The sequence below is a fragment of the Crocuta crocuta genome, unplaced genomic scaffold (genome assembly GCF_008692635.1).
Source record: "Crocuta crocuta isolate KB4526 unplaced genomic scaffold, BGI_CrCroc_1.0 scaffold13, whole genome shotgun sequence".
In the NCBI taxonomy this organism is placed as follows: Eukaryota; Metazoa; Chordata; class Mammalia; order Carnivora; family Hyaenidae; genus Crocuta; species Crocuta crocuta.
Window position 1 is genome coordinate 1989992 of NW_027530007.1, and position 15359 is coordinate 2005350.

At 42.8% G+C, this 15359-nt stretch overlaps 1 protein-coding gene across 5 annotated transcripts in view; it reads right to left on the bottom strand.

The window, feature by feature from the left end:
- Nucleotides 1–15359, bottom strand: part of KIF1B (kinesin family member 1B) — a 122478-nt gene that overhangs the window by 31391 nt on the left and 75728 nt on the right. For 3 of the 5 annotated variants that reach the window (XM_077763824.1, XM_077763823.1, XM_077763822.1), the window contains 8 exons: nt 14370–14518; nt 12540–12718; nt 11725–11862; nt 10066–10314; nt 3163–3281; nt 1930–2015; nt 1493–1622; nt 1157–1319 (listed from right to left, as the gene is read on the bottom strand). In XM_077763824.1, the coding sequence (XP_077619950.1) occupies nt 1157–1319; nt 1493–1622; nt 1930–2015; nt 3163–3281; nt 10066–10314; nt 11725–11862; nt 12540–12718; nt 14370–14518 (1213 nt within the window). The remainder of the gene's footprint in view (nt 1–1156; nt 1320–1492; nt 1623–1929; nt 2016–3162; nt 3282–10065; nt 10315–11724; nt 11863–12539; nt 12719–14369; nt 14519–15359) is intronic. The other 2 variants (XM_077763826.1, XM_077763825.1) reach the window with 1 other exon arrangement.

Here is a 15359-nt window from a genome sequence, read left to right on the forward strand (position 1 = left end):
AGCCCAAGAAGAATCTGAGTCTTCTTTCAACATGAGTCAGCACACCCACTTCTCCAGAGCTGACACCAGGTGGAGATGCTGCTCTCTCTTTGGAGATTTTAGGACAGAAGGTCAACCTAACATTATTGGCATTTCAGAAGCCAGTTAGTGGAGTAGGTCTGTTCCATAAAATATTCTAGTTGCCTAACGAGAAAAACAACGAAGCTCAAAGCAACTGGTTCATTTAGCAAACTCCATTGCACCCCTCCCCCCATTTTGATTTAGGGTTGCTAGTGAAAACACACTGAATGGGCAAAATCAGTACTTCAGCAACAGTTACCAGTTACGGCAAATGAAGCTAGTGGCCTACTATGGCAGCAGTCACATTTGATTCAGGACTTGGCTACAATCTCTAGAAAGGCAGTGCTTTGTCAACTGCATTAGGATGCCTGGGAAAGATGAGGCACATTCTGAAGGAGAGGGATGGCAGAACTTTCTAGAGCAGCCTCATGGTGGCACCAGGGGCCAACTGGTAGAACAGGGCGGGTCAGATGTCACTCTCTGTAGCCCTTTACAAGCACTGAAAAGATATAGTGCTGTCTGGAGGCATTAGAACTTAAGACTGGTCAAAAAAGTTTTTTCCGAGGGAGGCCTTGAAAAGAACTCCAAGGCTCAAGAGGGTTATAGGCTGGAGAGAGCTTGTAGCAGATGAGGAGCTAAACCGGTCACATCTTCTCCACATACTGGCTGTTTTCTAGTTGATGTGGAAATACTGTCTTTTGTATTATTTAAGTTAGTACTGAACAGGCATGATGGGTGGGTGGACAATTCGCGGCCCTCAGACTTGTTTAATAGTAAGATACTTGCCCATGCAGAGCATTAAAACGACTACTAAACAGGCTTATCTAGATCGGATGGTGTACTTCCAGCAGAGGGGACAGGCCACAGCGGAACCCTGTGGCAGGAGGCATAGTCACACTCCTCCCCGCGGCGAACTCTCTTTCACACCATTTTATGTGTCTGCTTCTTACTCCCATCCAGAGTGAAGAAAGCCTTTATTTCAGAAACTGGCAGTTGGGTACCCGGTGAGAGCGGAACTGCCTCACGTATGTGGCGCCGCCTGTGGTTCACAGAGGGCTGGGTCAGCAGCTCGGGTGGCAGAGCGGGGGCGGCTTACTTGAACTGACAGAAGATGTCTGCGTACTCCGGAAGGATCCCGCCAGCCTGCAGCACTGTCACGCGGAAAGTGAAGGCGCTGCCCAGTTTCAGGTGGTTGCCAATCTCTTCAGAAAACCCTTCCATGACCATCTTACCATCCAGCAAAGTGCTGGACTTCAAATCTAAAGAGGGTCAAATGAATACACGTGGTTCAAATAACACACACCACCTTTCCAAGAGGAGAGAGCAGGGCATTTCCGCTCCCAGTGGGTGAAGCAACCATCTCCCTGGAGAGTGCTCAGTATTTCCCCCTCTTTGCAAACACCCCCAGTCATAGTAAACCCTGTCTACGTACCCAGGTCATTCATTCGGTTGGTTTCCTCTGGAGGAGTGATGACCTCCGAACTCTGACCCTGCCCTTCTACAATCCTCAGTTCCTCCAGGGACAGACCAGAACGAGTCATTGCCACAGAAGAAAAGTCATTCTGAAAACAGGCAGCAGCAGGCAGATGATCAAGCAGCACAATGGTGTTTTTTCCCCAGTCTCCCTACTCTCGTCTAGTTGCCCAACAAGTAACAGTGACTGGAAAACTATGTGGATTAAGAGCTGCCTGAGAAAAGGCAATACAATAAAATATAAACATCTTCACCTCTGTAGGTGTTCGATGTGTCCCATGATGTACAAACAACCCCGGTGTTACCCACCTTTTGTAGTTGCAGACATCCTCCTTATAAACCCGTCTTCTACTTTCTCCCTCTACGAGTTAGTTGTCTCCCCGGAAGGCTGCTCACCTGATTAAAGTACTCGTTATCAAACGATATTTTTGCTGTTCCTGATTGTCGAATTCCAGAGCCATAATCAGGAGCTTCCTCATCCGCTAAGTAAGAAAAAGAAAAAAGGATGAAATGAGACTGCATATGGGGCAGGGGAAGAATGGCTCTGTTTGGATTATAAATAAACAGGAAAGTAGCAGAGCCTCCCAGTTCCAGAACGTTAATAACTAAAGAACAAGGCTTGTGCATAAGAAAGAAAGAAAAGCTGGAGGCAAGAAAGTCACAAAGGGCTGCTTCCAGCTCTGCTCAGGTAAATTTGCCAATCTGCTCAGCTCACATGAGACTAGTTAATAAAGAATCAGTTTTATTACTGATATTGTTCAAATGTCATACCTAGAAATACTGATCCTTCGCTTGGCAAGATGATGTTCACTACTACCCAACAAATATTTGAAGACCGAGTATTTGCAGAGATTTTCCTGAACTCAACACTGGCGACTATGCCACAGATTTCCAGGGGGAAAAGCCCTGGAACACCGCGAGGCATTTAGAAATTAAGAGAGAAAAATGACAGGAAATGGCTACATTCTTTCCTCAGACTGCAGGCTGGATCATGGAAAAGTGTAAAATATCAGAATCTTGATCCATGCCCACCAAAACAGAGTCAAAGGACAGAAATATCTAGTAGGAATACCCTGAGAGAAAATTAAGCAAGAAAGAGTCGTGAAAATCCTTTATTACTACTTTTTTTTTTTAATGTTTTTATTTATTTCTGAGAGAGAGAGAGAGAGACAGTGTGAGCAGGGGAGGGTCAGAGAGAAAGGGAGACACAGATTCCAAAACAGGCTCCAGGCTCTCAGCTGGCTGTCAGCACAGAACCCGATGCGGGGCTCAACCCCATGAACCGTGAGATCATGACCTGAGCCGAAGTCGGACGCTTAACCATTCAGGCGCCCCTCCTTTGTCACTTTTGAAGCAGTTTTATAAATGTCTTTCATAAAGTCAATCCAAGAGTTGTTCTCCACGTTAAAGGAAATCCCTTCATCCCGTTACTCCCGAACAGCTGTAGCCCAGACTAAACAGAATCCATTTATGATACTCGGGAATAATAGCTAAGAGGAAGCAGTGAAGGCTTTCTCCAAGACAGACCATCAATCACGTAACTGAAGTGATTGTGGCCCACACACAACTGGCCTGCTTGGTCTCTAGGCAAAGACCCCACAGCTCCCAGTCTAGGAGGGGGTCACCTACCTGCAATGGCCTGCACAGCCACACGCAGAAATCCCCGCACTTCGCCCTTCTCACTGACGATGGCCACCCTGTGAATCAGGGGCACAGGATACAGCAGGTTGCTCAGGTAAACAAATGCCCTGGAGACAGAAACCGGCAGACAAACACCTGAGCATCCCACAGACAGAGAGGCTGGCTTTCAGATTTACCGAGAATATCCTCATGAAACTGTGAGCTGGCTTCTGGGCCCTGTCTTAAGGTCACCTTTCCATTTGTACTCCCAGACTGCCTCCCTCCCCCTGCCCCCCGCCCCGCTGCTTTTTCAGTGCAGATGATACAGAAAGAAATGCAAATGCTTGGTAAAGCAGTTGACAAAGACCAACTTATACCAAACCACTCCCTAATAAAAACGACGAGTAAAACAGAAAATGACTAGCGTAGGTAGAAGAGTAACAATGGGAAGCAGACCCGAGACACTGCCCTATGGATACTGCTAAGCGTGGGGAAAAGGGAGCCCGCTGAAGAGCTTCACCTTTTAACATAAGCAATTATAAAGGTGTTTTGTTTTGTTTCCCCCAACAGATAAAACAGAAAATCAGGAGACAAAAAAGGCAGGGAAATGTGATGAAATACGGCTAATTACTCTAAAATAGATTTTAAGTCACAACATGATGGGTCTTTATTTTTCCCCAAGGAAATGACTGCGATCTTCAGGCAGGTGACTGGCACACATGAACAAAGAGGCTCTGTAGCTAGAAGTTTCTGCATAGCAAGCGTACAGCAGACTCTGAGACAAATGCCGAGGGAGAAGACAGCTGATCTCTAAAGGGCTGCTCTTGCTCCTGGATCTGAAACTTAACTCAGAAATGCAAACACAGAAGGGAGGTTACAGACCTAACACTGTCAATTCCAAACACACTAGCAGAGTCCTATGTCACATTTGCACTCTTTTTAGTTCTTATGTTATTTTGTAGCTACTGAGTTGTTGTTGTTGCTGTTGTTTTAATAATAAAAATGAGATCACAGAGCTTAGGAGTGTTCATTTCAATCAGTGGATGGGATACAGAATCTAGCTCCTACTGCTTTCCTGTCTTCCCACTTGGTATATGCTGATCTTTGAACACACGCAAAACAAAGAGCAAATATTTGCACCAAGGAATCAAACATAACTGAACATGACACATGTGCCTTTCTGCTTCTTTTCCTGCTCTGTCTCTACTTTAAAACAAAGAGAAAAAGAAGATGGAGGGGATTTGTGGGGTTTCAACTCAACGTAATGAAAAAAAAACTACTGAAAACAGACAACATACACAACAGAAAAACACATGTTAATAAAACTCTAAAAGCATAAATGAAATGTGAATGAAAAGTATAACAAAAATAACTGTAAGTAAAACACTGAATCGGATCAAATGAAGTCTACTTCCCTTTCAGTCTGCTCCAAAGGCGAGGAGGAAAATGCTAAGAAACAGAGGATTAAGACTTTAATTTTATAAAAATTAAAAAATGGAAAAGTCTTCTAAAAGGGATTATAAACAAGCCTCTCAAACATCAAAGTACTGTGACAGAGTTTAAAGACAGAATTTGGCTTGAGGTACCACATGGATCATGTCACTTCCAGGTCGGCACCACACAGACCAACTCTGTCTCTTGATGGTGTTCCAGCCACACCTGTTGACATTCAGTGCTGGGCCATCACGGAGCCACTGCACATACACGTCCCCTGCCTGGAGTCCTCCCTGAACACTGTGACCCATCTCACGCCGCCCACTCTCATGACAGGTCCTCCTGCCTCTGGTGTTGGGTGATCTCAGTAACACGATTCCATCACTGCTATGATTTCCATTCACTTATGTGATTATCTGTCTGTCTCACCCGCCAGACTGTGAACCCGTGAGAGCAGGAATCACGTCTGGCTTTGCCTGCCACTGCCAACAGAGGGCCTGGCATATCTCAGTAAACACACTCGATAAAAATATTGGGCATGTGATCGAACATCTATGTATGTAAGTGAACAGAAAATGGTGTGCCCTCTATCTTTAAGAAGAAATGGAACACTTTGCAGAAAAATGGGTTACATCTCTACCTGAGGTAGAGAAGTAAAGCCATCCAACTTTATATACTAGGTTGATTTTTCCAGGCTATACTCAAGATGGGTATTAACTATATAGAACAAGTTTAGGCTCCTCACTTGTCTTGATTTGTATAGTGGGTTTTATACTTAGAACAGGAACCCCTGTTTCTGATTTTCAAAAAGCTTTACCCCTGGAAGGCACTGCATTATCGTGTTCACACACACATCACAGCAAAGCACTGTTTGAGCACACATTAAAGACAAGAATCTCCTTTCTGCCCATTGGCAATGGCTATTCCAAAGATGAAAGAATAGAAGGTATTCTTGTAAATATCCCTTTTTGGAAAAGAGAACTCTGTAATTCAATGGCAGGGGCAGGGCACAGTCACCAGACAGCTCCCTGTCCTGTTATCAGAACAGAAGCCTTAGCCCAAAGTCAATGCTGTATTAAGTTCTCCTCTGAAGTTTTTTAAACTGGAATTTTAATAAATACTCTGCATTCTTGGGAGTCCTTCTACTCTGAGCTAGCAGACTGAAGGAGAACAGGGATGAGACAGGGTAAGATGTAAAGGATATATTAGCATAAATTCTGTGAAGTGACATCAATAAGGGAAACAAATTTTGTCAACATAAAGATAAGACAAATTAGCATAATTATGGTTCTAGTTACAGAAAAAAATGTCAGTTCAGACTTAGGTATCAGAATAACTATCTTCTGCCCCCTTTTAACCCAGAGACCAGCTTAAAAATTTTACATTTCATCCCCAATTATGACGGATGGTTCATAACATCCCAGCATGCCATAAGAGAACAGCTAAAGGGACAAGCTCTTTTCATATTCATATAAAAAATCACCAGAGGCAGCCAAAGCCAAGAAACAAAATCTACAAACGGAATTTCACAAGAAACTGGAAAATTTTATAAGTGAATTGCATTTGCCATGAATGTGTCAATAGGGGAAATCCAATCCTGTGAATCACAAAAACAGGAAAGAGGTTACTTCTCTTACACAGATGGTGGCCACTACATAACTGGGTGATGTTGCACAGTTATCAGTTTTGATTGTAGGTGAGAAATGTACTCGAGGGCAGAAGTCAAGAGCTACCCTGCACTCTTCCGACGGCCATGATTTCACCTCCATCCCCTAAGCTCTTCCTTGCAAGGTAAAGTTAGTTTTAGAGCCCGGGAAGCCAAACACGTGGAAAAAATCAATCTCTTAAAGACTCTTTAGTGTGTCTTTCAAGTGTCAAATCGACACTTTAATTGAAAATCAGAGCAGAGTTGATTGCTTTTACCTAATTTGGATTGGATATGATTACAATAAACAAAACCACAGAGAAAATAATGCATATATTTTAGAAGTCAGTGAACGTCCACATTAAGTGGGATTCTGACTTAAGTTTTCCATCCAAGTGACTCAAAATGCAAATTCTCTGGAGTAGAACTCTTAACCAAGATACTCATTTTGCTAGTGTGGATGACAGACTCTCAAAGAAAAAAAGGTCTTTAAGGCTCTTTTTTTCCTACCTAGCTCATCACTGTATACTTGAGAACCCAAGAGGCCTCAATTTAAGTTAAGCCTAAGTTAGGACTCAGGCTTCAGACAATCAGGGCCAGGGCTCTTACCAATGTCCCCTGTGAGGCGAAGCTCCACACTCCCCCCTGTGCTGACGGTGCCCGACACAAACGGGTGGCATAAGAAGCTGGGCCACTGGCACAGGGACCAAGTGGTTTTTGAACAGAAACTTGGTTCTAACTTCTGACCTTTTGAGAACACACGTAACCATAAAATACAAAGAGCACATGGTCCCATTATTTGTACATAAAACTACTTTTCTCAGTTTTAATATAAATCATCTCCAAAATGCTAAGCATCTATCTATTCCTGGCAATACACTAATAAAAAACAATATTTGTGGCTGCATAATCCCTTCATTTATTCAAGGAAACGCTGAATAAATGCCCCTCCCCTATCATAAAACTCAAGACTATCTAANGATGAAAGAATAGAAGGTATTCTTGTAAATATCCCTTTTTGGAAAAGAGAACTCTGTAATTCAATGGCAGGGGCAGGGCACAGTCACCAGACAGCTCCCTGTCCTGTTATCAGAACAGAAGCCTTAGCCCAAAGTCAATGCTGTATTAAGTTCTCCTCTGAAGTTTTTTAAACTGGAATTTTAATAAATACTCTGCATTCTTGGGAGTCCTTCTACTCTGAGCTAGCAGACTGAAGGAGAACAGGGATGAGACAGGGTAAGATGTAAAGGATATATTAGCATAAATTCTGTGAAGTTACATCAATAAGGGAAACAAATTTTGTCAACATAAAGACAAATTAGCATAATTATGGTTCTAGTTACAGAAAAAAATGTCAGTTCAGACTTAGGTATCAGAATAACTATCTTCTGCCCCCTTTTAACCCAGAGACCAGCTTAAAAATTTTACATTTCATCCCCAATTATGACGGATGGTTCATAACATCCCAGCATGCCATAAGAGAACAGCTAAAGGGACAAGCTCTTTTCATATTCATATAAAAAATCACCAGAGGCAGCCAAAACCAAGAAACAAAATCTACAAACGGAATTTCACAAGAAACTGGAAAATTTTATAAGTGAATTGCATTTGCCATGAATGTGTCAATAGGGGAAATCCAATCCTGTGAATCACAAAAACAGGAAAGAGGTTACTTCTCTTACACAGATGGTGGCCACTACATAACTGGGTGATGTTGCACAGTTATCAGTTTTGATTATAGGTGAGAAATGTACTCGAGGGCAGAAGTCAAGAGCTACCCTGCACTCTTCCGACGGCCATGATTTCACCTCCATCCCCTAAGCTCTTCCTTGCAAGGTAAAGTCAGTTTTAGAGCCCGGGAAGCCAAACACGTGGAAAAAATCAATCTCTTAAAGACTCTTTAGTGTGTCTTTCAAGTGTCAAATCGACACTTTAATTGAAAATCAGAGCAGAGTTGATTGCTTTTACCTAATTTGGATTGGATATGATTACAATAAACAAAACCACAGAGAAAATAATGCATATATTTTAGAAGTCAGTGAACGTCCACATTAAGTGGGATTCTGACTTAAGTTTTCCATCCAAGTGACTCAAAATGCAAATTCTCTGGAGTAGAACTCTTAACCAAGATACTCATTTTGCTAGTGTGGATGACAGACTCTCAAAGAAAAAAAGGTCTTTAAGGCTCTTTGTTTTCCTACCTAGCTCATCACTGTATACTTGAGAACCCAAGAGGCCTCAATTTAAGTTAAGCCTAAGTTAGGACTCAGGCTTCAGACAATCAGGGCCAGGGCTCTTACCAATGTCCCCTGTGAGGCGAAGCTCCACACTCCCCCCTGTGCTGACGGTGCCCGACACAAACGGGTGGCATAAGAAGCTGGGCCACTGGCACAGGGACCAAGTGGTTTTTGAACAGAAACTTGGTTCTAACTTCTGACCTTTTGAGAACACACGTAACCATAAAATACAAAGAGCACATGGTCCCATTATTTGTACATAAAACTACTTTTCTCAGTTTTAATATAAATCATCTCCAAAATGCTAAGCATCTATCTATTCCTGGCAATACACTAATAAAAAACAATATTCGTGGCTGCATAATCCCTTCATTTATTCAAGGAAACGCTGAATAAATGCCCCTCCCCTATCATAAAACTCAAGACTATCTAATATTAAATTACAACCCGTGGTCACATTTGAGACTTTCACGTCTCCAAGAAAGCTCTTCCTTCCCCACTTTCCTTAATAGTGATCATTTGCTCCAGTAGTTATGCAGTCCTTGCCATGTAAGGGCACGCCAACATCACACGAGGAGCTCAGTTTCAGAACCTGCGATCCTTCCTGGGTCAGGACACTCGCTGTCCTTCAACTGTAGATAACTGGCGCTTATCCATTTAACACTGATATGATTCCTTATTTTCAAAAGGTTCAACAGTATGTGTGGTTCTAATGTACCATTAAAATTAAATTTCATACTTTCAAACCTAGGCAGACTTCTGTATTAATCCAGTGAGTGCTGCCCTGGGGAATTTGTGATGAAACTTACTTGAGCATGAAGACTGGGTGCAAACAAAGACTCCAGTGTCAGGAGCGTGTGCGTGAGAGCGCTGCATCACTGACAGATGGAGTCAGAGAAAAGGCCTCAGTTTGGAAAACCAACTAAACACAAAGCAGTTTCATGCAGTGCTGAACAAATATCCACTGTTGGTGGTGTCAACAGATCACTTCATGAGATTCATCATAAAGCCTATAGGTGAAATTTTAGCAGAAGCCAAAGATCCACAGATAGGCTCAGGGAAACTGGCCAAAGAAAGGAATCCATTTCAGACAAAAGGAAACTTCATGTTCCTGATTCTTTTTCAGACTCAGAGTAACTAACACCCCTCCTGATTGCACTTTTGTCCTCTTGATTCCGGCTGGTGTTACAAATCCTTCAGCCTAACTGTGGACTCGCTCTGCTCTCCTCAAGTCATCCCCATATGCTTCCTCACTCCCCTTCCTACAAAACGGAAGCATTAGAACACAGCAACATTCTCTGACCCTGTAACGTGTGACTCAGCTTTCATTACTTTCTCCTCTGGGGTTTCCTCCTTCAGAAGGAAATTACTGGGCACCTGAAGACCAGGGGTCCCCCACTTAGAGCCCTCACACACCGCCACGTGCTGTACCAAGCAGACTGAGTACCTTACACACACCGCCTGAGGGCTCTCTCTCGCCAGGTCGGCATGCCACAAATTGAATCTGCTAAGGAGAGGTCGTCCAAAATTGCACAAGGAGCCTCGTTAAAGCAAGAGCTGGTCCCTTTTCGCCCTTCTCACAATAACCTCACCAACCTTCCCACTAAAATGAACCATGGGGATCGGTCGTAAAACGGGTCATGCCCGTCACTGAAGAGATCTGATCCCTCCTCCGTCCCTGCGTCAGAGCCGGTGTCATCCACGAATGCCTCATCATCAAAATCCTCCATCTCATCTTGCTGCTCGTCAGCCAGCTCAGTGATGTCGGAATCGGCGGTGGAAAAAGTGGGGGAGGGTGTGCGGTCAGCAAGGCGCTCGTTCACACAGCCGTGGAAAATGGGGGAGCTAGATGCCAGGGAAGACGCCGATGGACACAGCCAAGGAGAGAGGAATAGTTGGTTAAACAGGAAGCTATAGGTGCCAACAGGACAGAACCCACTGGGGAATCAACACAGTAAAAGCAAGTCGAAAAGCAAAGGGTAAAATAAGCATAAATCGTCTGGTTCAGGTGAAAGGGAACAAGGACTGATCCTTAGAATAAGAAAAGCAAAGGAAACACATGAGTAGAAGATCTTGGGTAAATAGTGTGCTATAAAAATGTTTATATTTTCCAGGTCACACAAAAGATCAGCAGCCAGGCCTCAAAGGAGCCACTCCACATTTGGCGCAAAAATATGGTTTCGATCTTTATCCCAGTACCCACGTCACCTCTGAGCAGAAAACAAAATGGATGGAATGGCGTCCAGCAAAGCAAGCTATGTGCCTTGCTTGGGTAAGAGGTATTAGGCCAATTCAACTCTTGAAAAACACTCCACTATTAGAGTGGAATGGAAAGGATTTAAACTTCATTTCCACAAAAATACTGTAACTTCCGCTCCTCCTTTAAACCCAGTTCCTTTAAAACTGTCAGAAAAATTTTGCAATTAAAAAACAATTCAAATTCCGAAATCATTAAGCTAAAACTTACATCTCTGCTTTTAAAATTCTATACATCTAACAACTTGGACTCAGTATGGATTCACTGAGGTATTATTTGTTCCCGTTAAATGTTGCAATTCATGTGTACACAAAAGAGGCTCAAGCAGATGACCAAGGTGTGTGGCTGGCTCACCTTTACAGAGGCTACCGTGGGATAAACTGTTCAAAAAAAAAAAAAGTGAGGACACGTCGGATCATGGAGAGGTTGCAGGCTGGTAAGCTTTAAGTCATACTATGATTTTAATCTGTGCAAGATTCAGACACAGGTTTTCTTTTAAATCTATCTTGTTCAGGGGCGCCTCAGGGGCTCAGTCATTGGAAGTCCGACTCTTGACTTCGTCTCGGGTCATGGTCTCATGGTTCGTGGGTTCAAGCCCCATGTCGAGCTCTGGGCTGGCAGCATGGAGCCCGCTTGGGATTCCCCCCCCCACACCACTACCCTTCGCCTACTCAGGTTTTCTCTCTGTCTGTCTGTCTCTCTCTCAAAAATACATAAACTTTAAAAAATAAATCTATCTTGTTCAACTGTAAGAGGCATGGAAGACTGAATTACTATGGTTGATAGGTGAGACTTAAATCCGCACACTGAATAAAATGAAGGGAAATATACCAAATAATACAGTGGTTGTGTATGAATGAATAAGATTATACAGGGAACATTTTTACATTTTTTATATGGAGCATTTTTACACACTTTCTTTTAACTTTCTGTAATATCTGCTGAGGTTTAAACAAAACCATATTTAATAAGATGACATCAATGAAATTATCACGTACCTTCCTACCAGTTTGAACCAATGGAATCGATCATAAAATGGATCACTGCCAGTCACGGTGGCTTCGCTTTCATCCTGGGCACCAGAGGCCACCTCACCTGCTCTGTCATACATCTCTCGCATCAAATCCAGCCTCTGCCTGCATAAACATAAAGTACACTGGATTAATATCATGAGATTGTATTAGAATTTCACCTTGGAAGTATCTTCCACGCAAGATTTAAAACAAAACAAAACAAAAGCTGCTCCCACTATTAAAAAAAAATGAAGGCCAAAAGTACAGAGACTCAAACACTCAGTATCCAACGTGTCTGAGTCTAGAGACAAGCCACCAAAAGTAAAACATGGCTACCTAACGTCTGCTGAATTATCGGAGAAATGTAGCTCATTGGTAAATAACATCTCCATACCGAAGAGCAGGAAATATGTCATCATATTAAATGCGAAGCAGAACTACATTATAACGTTCCTGTTTTTTACTCATCAGCAGCTCCAGAACAGAAAAGATGACTAACTACTAGATCCAAGATAGAAACAGGTATCACGAGACTGGAACACTGAAAATGTAAGAGGTTCTACAGACGGAAAATTTAAATCTTATCTCCAAATGACAAAGGTGTTAGTTGGCAGAGTGGGATCCACTCAGAAGAAAATGGATGGACAGTAATATCACTGGTGAGCCACAGCATCTAGGACCACAGAAGAGGATGTAACAGTGACCTCCTCACAGAACGGAGAGTCTGAGGGAGCCCATCTGAGCAATTTACTATTATTCCCTAAATAAAACAACTGGCTTCATGAGGAATGTTTTCATACTTGAGCTTCTCCAAAGACCAATAATGTGTGGCTCCATTCTTCAGATCCTGCACTTCTACCGCCACCACTGTCCGAGGGAAAGGCCTGTCTTCATGAGTTTTTTCCGCCTCGGTGGGAAGTAATTCCGGAGGCAAAGGGGAGTACAAGGTGTCTGTCAGCAGAACAAACTGGAACTGCACCTACGTGAACAGAATAAACCATGCAAATGGCCTCCATGTTTTCAACAAGTCAGCTTCAGGAATGAGGTGATATAATCACGCCCCACAGGGAAGAGGTCAAGCATGTAGTATGTGCTCAACAAACAGCTTGCGATTAACTGGGGAGAATATGGCCACTTGTACATTAGTTGTAGAGAACCACCCTAATTTCAAATGAAGCTATTTCCAGACTCTGTTTTCCTGCCCTGGCCCAGTGTGTTCACACAAACTAAAATCTCCGTGCATATGTCTTTGTTGACTGAGTGAAGGCTTTTTAGAAGTTACACAAGAGAACAAAGGGGGGACCTGCGAGTCCATCATGAGTCCCTCCCTGAGAGGGGGCGGAAGCATCACGGTTGGTTTTCCACTCGAATTGCAGGGTCACAAGTGCTACTCTTAAAAGTGTTTACTGTTGGGGCGCCTGGATGGCTCAGTAGGTTAAGCGTCTGACTTTGGCTCAGGTCATGATCTTGTGGTTCGTGGGTTCGAGCCCTGCATCAGGCTCTGTGCTGACAGCTAGCTCAGAGCCTGGAGCCTGCTTCAGATTCTCTGTCTCCCTCTCTCTCTGACCCTCCCCTGCTCACGCGGTCTCTCTTTCTCTCTCTCAGAAATAAATAAAACATTATTAAAAAAAATTCTTTAAGAAGTGTTTACTGTATGACAAGTGCTTTTCAAGCACCATGCCATTTATTTCTTGCTACCGCCCCACATTTTCACCTACAAATATGAATTACATCTAAGACACAGTCTGTGCCTTCATTTCGTCTACTTGAGGAGAGTAATTAAAGAATTACAAAACGAAATGGGTTGTCGAGACTGTGAATGAAGAAGACACCTTATCCCTATTTTACAGAATGAGACTATAGCCCTCGGGACAGAGACTGAATCTCCCCAAAGCTGGGCAGTCTGTGCTCTCTCCTACCATGTGATACTGCGCCCCCTCCCATTATCTAACCCTGACCCCAGGCTATCAGCAGTGGGACATACAGAAGAATGAATTGAAGATGTGGTGTGATGTTTTGGTAATGAGGAATATCGGGAACGTTTATTGTCTTTCACCACGTCCAAGAGCTATTTCAGCTCTTTACATGTATTTACTCTTCCATCCCTCACAAAACCCTAGATGCCAGGGGCTGTTGCCAAGCCCATTTTATAGATGAGGGAATGGAGGCACAGGGCTGTCAGAGTCAATACAACTAGGAGAGCTGGAAGTGGAACCCAGGGCGCTTGTCTACTGCACAAAGCTGCCTCTCAGACCCTAGAGGAGGAGGGACACTTTGGACTTAGAGGTGCAGATGTAATGGTAGAAAACGAAAAGAAAATTGGGAATTTCAGAAACCCAAGAGTAGCTTTCTCTTACTAATATGCTTCCCCAGCTTTTGTCGGAATAGAATCTCCTCCTTTATAAATAAGTTAGAAAACATGTTCTTTTGAAAATGCCATGTAATAAATATTCACTTAGTACCTACTATGTTCCAGGCCCATATGTAAAATAAAGGCATGTATAAACTTGTTTCATAGCCAAAAGCAGCTGAGTTCACCCAAGGGAAAGGTCAATTTAAGACTGTGAGCCATGAAGCCCCTTGGACTCAGCTGCACCTCCAGATGATCCCTGTTCTCCCACCCTCCGTACCTTTTTCTTCAGTTCCACGCTGATGGCATTGGCCTCCTTCAGGTAAACAGCATTGCCCCAGAGTAAGTCCCTTAATGAAGTAAACTGGTGAGACTTCCATTTCCGGAAGGCCCACTGGGCCAGCTCAAATTCATGTTGTGTCCAAGGAACTGAAAGAGCAAAGGAAGTGTAATTAATGGTGATCTCATAACTATGTACATCTCTCCCCACCTCATCCCCCTTTATCAAGTTAAAGTAAAAGTTAAAGCTTTTCTCCATTCAGTTGTTTTTGTTTTCTACTTTTCAGTAAAGCCTACTAAAATTCTGTTGATATTATGAAGGTACATATACATTTCAGAAAACTTTTAAAAAATCCTACAATTTAAAACAGTACAGGGGTGCCTGGGTGGCTCAGTCAGTTAAGCTTCTACTCTTTTGATTTCAGCTCATGTCACAATCTCACAGTTTGTGACATTGAGCCCTGTGTCGGGCTCTGCGCTGTGTGTGGAGCCTGCTTAGGATTTTCTCTCTCTGCCCCTCCTCTGCTCATGCGCACACTCTCTTTAAAAATAAATAAGTAAACATTAAAAAAGTAAATAAAACAGTACATTAAAGAAATAGCTTCTCCTCCTTTAAAAAAATATGTATCTAATACAGGGCTTATAATAATCCTTTAGTATACTGTACAACTTCATATATATCTATTTTTCTTAAGGTCACTATTTTACTTCACTATTAAAAAATAAAAAATTTAGTACACAGAGTCTTCAGAGTTAATTTATCTGCAACATATACATGACCTTCATATATGTAGTAATATGAAACATATATGTAAGCTGCCCAAGAGATTTCTGTGAAGACCAAGCTAAGAAATCTTGTGTCCCATGGAACACATTCAGCCCCGCTCCCAGGACAGAGAGCACAGTCTGTAGAATTGAGAATCTTCAGAATCACCTTTAAATTGGCTCGGTAAAATATCAATAAATGGTAGGATCACCTATGATCAAATCC